At 39.4% G+C, this 11,490-nt stretch overlaps 1 protein-coding gene across 1 annotated transcript in view; it reads right to left on the reverse strand.

The window, feature by feature from the left end:
• pdxkb (pyridoxal (pyridoxine, vitamin B6) kinase b) overlaps positions 1-11,106 on the reverse strand; it is a 38,534-nt gene extending 27,428 nt beyond the window's left edge. Inside the window, exon 1 of the mRNA XM_017435608.3 lies at positions 10,854-11,106. Within this exon, the coding sequence (XP_017291097.1) occupies positions 10,854-10,934 (81 nt within the window). The 5' untranslated portion in view covers positions 10,935-11,106. The remainder of the gene's footprint in view (positions 1-10,853) is intronic.
• Between the last annotated feature and the right edge of the window lie 384 nt (positions 11,107-11,490).

Consider the following 11,490-nt stretch of genomic DNA (forward strand, 5'->3'; position numbering starts at 1 on the left):
TATCTCTATAAGATATTTTGTGAAATAAAAATACATAAACACACATATACACAAGACACAGGGGCAAAAAACATTTTCACCCGTCTTTTGCCTTTCGGCGGTGGGTGAAAAAGACAAATTCAGGCAGCACTGCATTAAAATCAGGTCTGATTTTGTTGTGGAAATTACTGCAGGGACACTTCCACAGATCATTGTCTATGAACACAGTTCACTGTACCATACCATCCATAAATGTTGCTTAAAGATATATCAGGCAAAGAAGAAGCCAGATGTGAAATGCTACAGTCCTCTCTGGACCAGAGCTCATTTCAAATGAACTGAGGCAAAATGGAGAACTGTTCTGTGGTCAGACATACTAAAATGTTACATTCTTTTGTGGAAACCACAGATGCCACATCAGCCTCTGTACTAAAAAGAAGCGGGACCAACTGGCCTGGTAACAACACACAGTTTAAAAGCCTGCCTCTCTGATGGTATGGGGGTGCATTAGTGCCTCTGGGAGGAGCAGCTTACACATCTGGAAAGGCACCATCAATGCAGAAATGTGCATACAGGTTTTAGAGCAATCTATGCTCTCATCTAGATGAGGGCTGTTTCAGGTTTAAGCACCAACTGTTTCCATTACAACAGCATGACTTCATAAAAGACGAGTCCAGGTGCTGAACTGACCTGCCTGCAGGCCAGACCTCTCACCAACTAAAAATATTAAAGGCATCATGAAGCAAAAAATCTAGTAAAGATCCAGGACTGTTGAGCAGCTAGAATCCTCCATCAGACAAGAATGGGACAACAAACCTCCAACACCTCCAGCAGCTGCTCTCCTCAGGTCCTGGATGTTTACAGACTGGTGTTAAAAGAAGAGGTGGTGCACTCTGGGAAACATGGACCTGACCGAACTTTTTTAGACGTATTGCTGCCATTACATTAAAAATAACCTTGCTTCTTTAAAATGGTACAATTTCTTAGTTTCAACATTTGAAATCTTTATGTTTCATTGTGAATAAAATATGGGTTTATGAGATTTGCAAATCAATGAATTCTGTTTTTCATACATTTTAAACAACATCCTGCCTTCTTTTAGAATTGGGGTTGTATACAGCATGCGTTCAACCTGAGAAACAATGAAGGACTTGGTATAACTGATTCATCCAGCCATTTTCTTTACCCGCTTCTCTTTTCTAGGTCGCGGGGAGCTGGTGCCTATCTCCAGCAATCACTGTGAGAGGGGTGGGGGACACCTGGACTGGTTGCAATTCCATCACAGGGCAACTACTGACCAGCGTCTCTGCTCTATTCCTTGGTGAGAGCGAAGTCCTTTATCATCTGTTACATCACAGGGAGTAATCTTGAGGCAGCCAATCAGAGCTTTCGTCCTCATACCGCCGTCTCCTGACTGCTCACAGGACAGAGATTCTTCGTCCTGACAGCGCAGAGCGAGGGAAACCCAGCACGCTCACTGACATCATCATCATCATCATCATCTTCCACCAGCTGAATCATTGTTATCACCCTGAGGACTGAGAGCAGCTACTTCCCTGACCTGTTTCTGATCTCCACACTGTCAGGCTGTGCTTATTTTTAAGGCAAATGGGCGATACTGTTTCTGCCCATGTCTCTGTGTGTGTTTTATGTCTGTTTGTCAGCAAAATATCTCATGAACCACAGACAGATTTTAATGACATTCTCAGGAAGTAAACACTGCATGTACATCTACAACTGAAAAATCTTTAAAGTTAACCCAGTTCAAGATGGCCACCACAGCCAACTGACCTTAGAAAACACAAAAATAGCTACAACACCATGGTCTAAAACATGGTGTTGTAGCAGCTGAGATCATTACCAACACATCCTCCAAGTGCTAACAGAGATCTTGGCATATCACATGAAACCGTGCACAATGTAATTTTCAAGGTTTTTTTTTCCCAAAATGGCTACAACTCCATTCCTTCTCATCAGAAGATTAAAACTCTGGAATAAAAGGCAGCGGGAGATATGCATTGTTCAAGGAACGCAAGGCCTTTAGTTTGCTAATACTGACAGCTCTCAGCAGTAGTTCATTTACAGGTTGACTGTTAGGTAATTATTGTAGATTTGTAACATCTTATACAGTTTTTAAAAAGTTACAAAGTTGTTCCTGAAGGGTCCTATCAATGCAAACCTAACTGAAAAGTTCAAGCCAATCATGTGAAAGTGAACACAATATATAAAGGTTGAGAGGTTTCCTTTTTTAGCCCACTGCAGAAAACAAAACCACAGCAACTGCAAGACCTAAAATATTAAATATAAACTGATGAGTCCAATTGTAACCTGAGTGTAAGATGAGTAAAGGTCTTGCATGACTTGCAGGCACCTTTCTAAAAACAGTAAAGGCTCATGAATAGAATTACCAACAGATTCTGAATTATTAAACTACTAAATAAAAAAGGAAATGCAAGATTGTAACATTAATAAAATGAGTCAAAACTAATTTTACAGGAACCATGAACAAAAAAAACTACTGTGCAAAAACAGTGAATACTCATTTAATACTGATATCCAATGTGTCTCTTTTAATAGATTTAAAGACACTAATTAAGGATGCCATTGCATAAACACTGAAGCACCCTTACTATTCACCTGTTGTTTGCCCATTTCGTCACATCATTTTTGATTTGCTTCTCCTCCCAAGCTTTAGAAAAACACAGGCAAAAACTCATCCAAACCTGTAGCTTGGTCAGAAACGGTGTGCTATAACTTGTAGTGGTTGTGGATCAGACGGCGTAGACAACATTTGTAAGATTTGACCACAAAATGTAAATGTTACTAACTTTGGAGCAGTCTAAACCAGGCCTATTCAAATTCAGTTTGAGGTGGGCCAAATCTAAAAAAGTATTAATTTATAAAACTTTTTCATCAACCACAGCTTCCTTGAGGACAGCGAGCATTCTGGCTCAGAAAGAAGTGGCTTTTGCTTGGTTAACGTCCGAGCTAGTCACAGCCAGCAGTGCTGCAGGTTTGGACTCTACCTCCTTCTTCTTGAAATTTGCCTTGAAAATTTACAAGAAAACTGTAGTGTGAACGCTGAATCAGCATTCACACTATGAAGAGGTAAATATGGGAAGGAACTCATTAGAATTTACTTCCTACTACTCCTTTTCAAACAGGAGGGATAAATACTTTTTTTGGTTTTTGGAATTGCAATCTATGGAGTTTTACTAGACATGGTAAATATGACATTAACATAATGCCTTATTTATATTTCATATTTGTTTTTTGCTTGTTGTGTGATTGCTGACTCAGCATTCTCTGTACATTTTCTGCAATTTACCTACTTCTGCATACTTTTTGCTTTTTAAGTCATTCATGGATCAACACGTTCAGCTCATTCAGGAGATAAGTGCTATAGCTTTTGGATTGTGTAACTTTTTTATCTTTCAAAATATTTAGCTTTATTTACAAATATACAATGGGAACTCTCTTCAGTTCCTTCAGCAACTTGCTCTGTTTTTTTTATCAACTTATGCTACTTTTAGCTTTGAGCTACCAAGCTATTATTTTAGCTTTAAGCTAGCCTTTTGCTATTTTAGCTTTTAGCTAGTGTTCAGCTTCTTTTAGCTTTTGCAACTTTTCTGCTTCATCAGCAGTCTTTCAGCTCTCTGCATTCACATTGTATTTCTCCAAAAAATCAAATTTCTCTATTTAACATTTGCTTTTTTAAAATATGTTCCAAATAAATTTCATTTCTAAAAATGGCCACCGCAGCTAATCGACTCAGTGTAATTTACAGATATTAAGGTAAGGTTTGATGAGGTGGTAGCAGAGCACATCATCAGAGCGTGACGTCTCACAATAATGCATAAGATTGTGCAAAAGTTATGACCAAACAGCTACAACTTTCTCAACTCTGATGTGAAAGGTGGCGGCCGATATGCATTGCTTTAAAGAATGCTAGGCCTTTAGTTTAACTCTGCGCCCCCTCAGCTGCACTCCATCATTTCACCATGAGAATGGTACAAACGAGCCTTAATAAGCAGCAGCATTTTCCTGACTGCACTGAACTTTGGACAAGCATCGAGGAGCAGCAGCCATTAGGAAAACCTCAGGCTAAAAATAAACCCCACTCTTCTCAAACCAAGTAGGACGACGGGAGCTGCACACTCACTAACTTTAACATTTCATGAAACTGTAACCAGCATCTCTATCATCCAGGCAACTATTAACAAGCCAGTGACTTGATGCCATCCTTCTGTCATCAGCTAGCATCAGAAACGGACGTGACTGCTCGTTTGACTGTCAGCAAGAGCTCCTTACCCCGATGTCCGATCACAGAACAGCAAATCAATGGCCTTTTTTTAGAAGCTACATGCAGCTCCCTACACTTCTGCTTATGTTCTCTTCTAAAGCACCACAAGTCTGCCCTTAGGTGAGGCTTTTATCTCTGTTTCTGTAGGTAATGACTCAACACCAAACACATTAGACTTTATTATTTGGCTAAAAAAAAAGAAAACAAGACACGTGTTGAGCCACTCAAACGCTGCACCTAATGTTTTTTAAGTTCATGTACCAAGACCGGTAAATACTGACAAAAGAAATGTGGCTGTTAAAAGAAAAAGAAAACAAACCTGAAAACTTAATGGACCTTTTTTATAACTTCAGAAACCAGTTCAAGATTTCATGCAAAATGTGGTCACTGGCAGCCTGTTAATGCATCATCTGACATGTTTGAGTTGGTCTCCTTAGCTTCTTTGACCCTTTATAGGTTAAATTCCCTGGATGTTTAACTTTTATGTTGGTCAGAGTTTTGATAGGATGTTATTAGTTGGTGTGGCAGGCCTAGAGTCTTTGAAGGAATGCCTATCGCCCGCTGCCTTCCCTGCTAATCACACAATGTGCAGTGCCCTTGGATTACATGTTGTGAATGACTCTCAGCTACAACCACAACTGATTTTACCTCAACATCTGTAAAACTGAAGGGGTTTTAGACATTTTTGTCTTTTGTAAGGTCACTTGGCTGTGGCATCCATCTTGAATTGGGTTGACTCCCAAAGTGAATGACTTGTAAATGTGCACCAGTGAGTTTCACGAAAATCTGTCCAGTGGTTCGTGAGATATTTTGCTGACATACGTATGACAGTTGACTCCAATAGTTAATGGCAAAGTTTTATAAAACAAATCTCTCCACTGTCTGGAGAAGCTAGCTGTAGGGTGTTCACAAATAAAGTCAGAGGAAGAACAAAAGATAGAGAGGCTGTTAAAGAAACCATGATTTTCTACAAAGGAACATTACTTTCTGTTCATCATGTGAGCTGATGGTCCGTTTGGGCTGCAGCTCAGCAGACAGAAGAACTGATTAAACATCTGATTTTTCCTTTTGTTTAACTTTTGTCTGTTGTGGAACACGGATGTCAGAAGCCTGTTGGGAAAACTTCAATAAGGTAGGCTATATTTACAAACTCAGACTGTTGTAACTGTTAGAAAAGCTAACGATGCTAACGACGCTAATAAAATATGTTAGTTAAAATGTCAGCTCAGTCATAATTTGGAACAGGGTTGTGCAGCTGCTCCTCTCTCACAGGTGACTGTCCTCTGCTTTCAATAACTACTGGTAACAACAGAAGGCTGAGACAGTAACACTACAGTATGAATGAGAGAATGATTTAATCTAACAGAGCTAACATTAAGGTTTCTTAATGTGGCATTAAGTTTCTTTGTATCTGGATTGTTTTCCCTCAAATATTACATTGGACAAAGTTGTTGATCAATTAATAGAGCTTGTATTGTAGAGAAACTCTGTAATGTGGACTAATGTTTGAGCTGTGCACACAAAATAAAACTGATAAGGAGCTATAATCTGTTTTATAAAGCTGATAAACTGTAAATATTTTACTGTTGGATTTCATTTGCATGAATCTTTAAGACTGATAATCTGGAAGATTATATATATAGATTTCCAGTAAAAAAGAGAGAAAGATCAGTAACCTGGTGATTATTTTTGAAGAAAACATTTTTTTACTGTAAAGATTTTATTGTGAAGAGCCAGTGAAATTTTCAGTTTTATCAGAAATTAGATAAAAAATCTAGGATAAAAAGGCTAACTTCAGATCATCCAGTGAAAATTGAACATTAAATGATTTTCTTTACATCAAACATGTCAAACTCCAAACTGTGTGCTTCAATAAACACCAGCTGTCTGTTTACAACCAACAGATCAAATTTATAGGAATTTATTTATCTGACTGACTGATGTAAGTGTATTCTGGTTTTGCTTTTTAAATTTAATGACAACCACCTACTTTACAGATAAAAATCATCAAATGTTTCTGTAGTCAGTGCCATATATTATTATTATTATTATTATTATTATTATTATTATTATTATTATTATTATTATTATTATTATCAGCAGCAGCAGAAGTGGTAGAATCTAAGATTAGTGTTAACATTGTGCTGAGCTGTGTGAAAACAGTCTGTCAGTCTGTTGTCACTCAGCAGTTTAATCCATCTTTAAAGGGGACCTATTATGCAAAATTCACTTTTAGAATGTTTTTGTTCTTCCATTTGGGGATCTACTGCTTCTAGAAACAGTCCAAATGCAAAAAAACCCCAAAACACCCAGCCGTTTTTTGACAATAACTAAATGTTTTCTGGTGTCTCTAAACGACCTGTTTCAAAAACCTCAGGATTGTTGCATCACAATCCCTGTTACCTAGCAACCCCAAGCTGAGCCCAGCCCCTCACCTAGCAACCCAAGTGGAGCTCCACCCACTTCATTACAAGAAGAACATGACGTTAGTTCTGCTGGTTTTACTGCTGAACAATGGCTGCTGTTCTGTTGCTGGCTGTGATATAGAACATGTGTCTATGTTGCAGTTGTCCTGACCCTCTGCCAGTCGGGTTTCGGACCCACTTATTGCCGCTCTCCTACTCGACAAATGTCAGTTCAGAACCGCTAAGTGCCCCTGTCCCAAAGTCAGAATCCTCAGAGTTTGAATGAATAACGATATAAATGTGTGTCAGATCTGCAGAGTTTAATCCTTCAGTGAGTTTTTATGTTTTCAGATGGGACACTGAGTTGGGGGGCGTGGCCAACAGCAGCTAATTTGCATAAAAGTGACGTAGCCCTAAAACCGCTCATTCTGAAATGAGCTAAAACAGGCAGAACTGATCAGGTGAAATCTGAATATCTGAGAATGATTGTGTGTATTAAATGTAATGAACATGTTTTGTACAGCCCACAGACCGATCTTAACTTGTTCAAGGAAGCATAATAGGTCCCCTTTAATACAGAACATTTTAAAGCTCCCATCCACAAACTGACTCTCAGGGACTTAACTGCAGCAGGTCCAAACTGACGGATACAACAGAATAGCAATTTTTGATTAAATCAAAAATTGAAACCAATATATTTTGCACTGAGGCCAGCCACCATGTAGTAGTTAGTAGTTAGAACTGTTGCTTCATAGCAAGAAAGTTGCAGGTTCACTACACGACCTTTTTGTGTGGAGTTGGTATGTTCTCCTCGTGCACAGGTGGGTTTTCTCCAGGTACTTTGCTTCCCACAGACCCAAAACATGCAGTTTAGGTTATCTGGTAACTCTAACTTCTCTACTGTCTTGTTTGTCTCTTTGGCTATGTTCACACTGCAGGCACACACTTCCCATATGTGAGCCATACCTGATCTTTATATGACAACCTAAGTGTTACAAATCCAATGTTTTTCATAGCGACCTCAGTCTGAACGGTCCAACTTTCACGTCACTGAAGTAGGGATCAATTGAAAACAAAGCAAAATAAGAGGACAGATAATAATTTTGTCAGCTGCGACTGCACAATAACTTCAGAATTGATACACACACTGACATGTGTAATATCCACATTAACTTCTACAAACACAGCGTGCTGCGTGACGTGTGACTCCTGAGTCTGATGACGGTCACATTTAAATTACAATGTGATCAATCATGCACATAAATCAGATCTGAGGAAGAACATCGAAACTGAGCATTGATACCTGCAGTGTGAACGCAACCAAAGTGGATCTGTAGATCCCTTTGGTACCATGACCGCTGAGGATAGGCAGGTAAAGAAAATGAAAGGATGTTTTGTTTTCTGGTAATTAGTTGTAGTTCTTTGAGAGAAATCTGTATCGGCAGGACTGAGCTGTACAAGAACCAGAAATTAGTATCGACCCACAAAAGCAAAATCGCTGCATCTCTAGTCTGAGGGCCACAGGCAATAATTATCACCCGCCAGCACAAGGGGAAGGCACACCCGTCTGTCTGGGTGTGTGGGTGTGCACGAGCGTTTGTGTACCTGTCTGTTTACCAAAATATCTCAAGAACCACTGAATACATTTTCAGGAAATAATTATTGAATGTGCACTGATTAACTTTTGGAGCCACCCCAATTCAAGATGGCTGCCACAACCAAGTGACCTTAGAGTTTTTTATTTTTCAGATATTGCGCTAAACTTTAAAATGTTAGTAGCTAGAAGACGTTCACATCTGATACTCTGAGCGTGGTTTCTGGCGATACGGCATGAGATTTCACACAACCGGAGCAACAACACAGATATTTCTCTACGTAACCAGCTGCTGTTGGCAAACTGAAGGAAAAGATAATGTTTAGTACTTTAATTGGACAATTTGCTTTCAAACTGACAAATTTCTTAATCTATTTTTCCTTATTTGGGGTCTGAAGAAGATCCTGATGCTTGTAGTGATCTCAGCTTATACCGTCTGTTGGTACTGCAGCCTTTAGCGAAGGTCAAATGGATGGCTTAATTAAATAAGTGCTTACAGGTGCACATGTTTACCTGCCCCACCCCTCTCTGTTGTCCTGGTTACCAAAGACTGTCTGTTTGAAAAAGGCAGACTTTGACAAGCTTACCATGAGGCTCAAGGTATGGAGGTAGCTCAGATATGTTTATTTTTTTCTTTATATTCAGACAAATCACTTTGGGATTCTGGCAGCTTAGTGGGAGCCAAAGACATTTTGAAACGGGCCCGTACCTGGTCTGTGGTGGGCCGTACCTGGCCCGTGGGCCTCTTATTGCCGCTTGTAATACAACATCATGGTTCCAGCTCACAGACTGATGCACCTGATGCACTAACAGCATGGCAACGTCTGACTGCTGAGATTTTACAACCTAACTTTGGTCGGTTACTGATTTATATGACTGACAGTCAAACTGAGGGTTAGGGTTAAAACATACATGTTTGCATGTTTTAGATTTTGGTTGTTTGTTTTACAAAAATGCCAGATGACAGAAACATTTGCCAGCAAAAGACAGGACAAAACAAGATGTCGATAAAATTGTGTCACCCAGCAGTTTTTGAAGAGGAGGATGAAGACAATAAAGTAGTAATAATTAAATCAAGTTGAAAATGGCCTTCCTCAAAGGAATGCATATCACCCACCACCTTGCATACAAACATTTTAAACAAAGACCTTGTAATTAAAATCTATCCAGTGGTTTATGAGATATTTTGCTAACAGACAGACAAACATACATGCACACAAGTACAGACAATTACATGATTGCCCACCTTTCATGGGAGCAGAAAAAAAACAATTAACTAGAAAATTTCTGCAGAAATCTTGAAGGGTGCCGATGCAGCTAGTGCCTGAAAATCCATCATAAGCTCTGAAAAATGCCTACATCATGATGCATGAACTATATAAGAAGTTTAAAGTGAACCAAGACTTATAAAAAAGTTAAAGCTGTGGTAACAACACACGTGTCTGTCACTCCCTGACTGCCAAGTTAATGAGACTTTAACAGTTCTTGGACCCTGAACAGCAGAAAACTGATGACTACATCATTTCTTGGCAAATTTTGCTAATTTTGTCTGCATTGTGAAACGTACTGCTATCCGAATGTCATAGCACTTTATTCCTGATTGAATGACACATTTTGGTGTATGAACTGAATGTGTTACTTCAAAACTGGGCAACAACATACAGATACATTGTTTTAATACTTAGGCATCAGCACCTAATAAATAGCTTATATTGTATTTGACAAAATGAACATTACATTATGGCTGCATGCTCATGGATTACTCGTAAAAAATTTTCATTCAATAGTCAAAATTAATGTCTAAAAGAAATAACACAGTTGAACTATAAATACCATCACATTATGAGTATCTAAGTTTATCCTAGGAAGTTTAACAAATAGTGATCAACTAATGGTTTGATTAATGATTTTCGAACATAAAAGTTTTGATTGAATATTGTTTAGGTTTCAGTATGAGATGAACATTAAGTGCATGTTAATATTAAAGTGACTCAACAGACACCAAGTTCTCCTTGATGGGTTCGCCTCATCATTGATTGACAGACTCCACAGCATCATTTCACAGAACATCCTGCTGGCTCCATTATCGGACACCCTCAATGATAGGTGTCGTGACACAGTCCCTCCAGCAGATAACGGGGTTCCCTTTCATTTGCTGTCTTAACGTGCACGTCCACAAATAAACAAGACATGAATAATAACAACAGTAATAAAGGACGCTTCGGTTGTTTGACATTGACGAACGTCAGAGAGACGGCTGGTTTACGGTTTATGGAAATGAAGGGACCGATTCTGCCGGGGACACCGAATTTTGTATGACACCTGCCATAGCGGGTTCTCCTCCTTGACATCTAAATCAGCGAAACGTTACTTGTGGCTTTTTGAACACCAAAGCGAGATGTTTGTTTATATATATATATATATATATATATTTATATAATCGCGAGGAAACATACATCAGCTAAAGCAGCTAAAAAAATAAACGCACCAAAGTCACGCTAAACATCTCAGCCAGGGGTCGTGTCCGATAAAGGGTGCCGTCCGATAATGGAAGCATGGAAGTTGCATTTACCTGTAATGGGAAAGAGGCGCTCTTGTTGCCCACGTATCCCCGGACTACATGACTCTGTATGGACAGAACACGGCATTCCATGGCGCCTCCCGGTCAGCCGAGGACAGATGCAGATAATCCGTTATTCAGAGACAACCACGTCTACTCATACCAACACGAGAAAGCACGATTTAAACGTAAAAACACGGCGCCGCCAGTCAGAATGGAGCAACGTTAGTTAGCCTGTGTTAGCTAGCCAATTGAGTGTAGGCAATCTGTGTGACCGCCTAAACACGATGACGTCAGCACAGCTGGTTTCTAATGGACGGGAAAGTGCTATCTCTTCCCATTTACGCTTATCATTTCTCATCATTCACATTAACATATTATTCAATTATGTCAAAAAATAGGCCCTAAATGATTAGAATTGGATGTAGTTTGTGTCGGTGCTTCTTTTTCTGGGGTGTGTATGAGTGTTTCTGTGTTGTGACTCACACCATCTCTCTGACAGAGTCGTGACTGAGGGGGATTTGACTTGGCAAAGGCTGTATCTGTCACCACTCTGCAAACCACACTTAGCTGCAGTGATGAAACATCCTGGGTTTGCAAATGCACGCTAATAAAGAGGTGGTATGGCAAGACAACTTATCAGAATGCT

Source organism: Kryptolebias marmoratus, linkage group LG22, assembly GCF_001649575.2.
Source record: "Kryptolebias marmoratus isolate JLee-2015 linkage group LG22, ASM164957v2, whole genome shotgun sequence".
Taxonomy (NCBI): domain Eukaryota; kingdom Metazoa; phylum Chordata; class Actinopteri; order Cyprinodontiformes; family Rivulidae; genus Kryptolebias; species Kryptolebias marmoratus.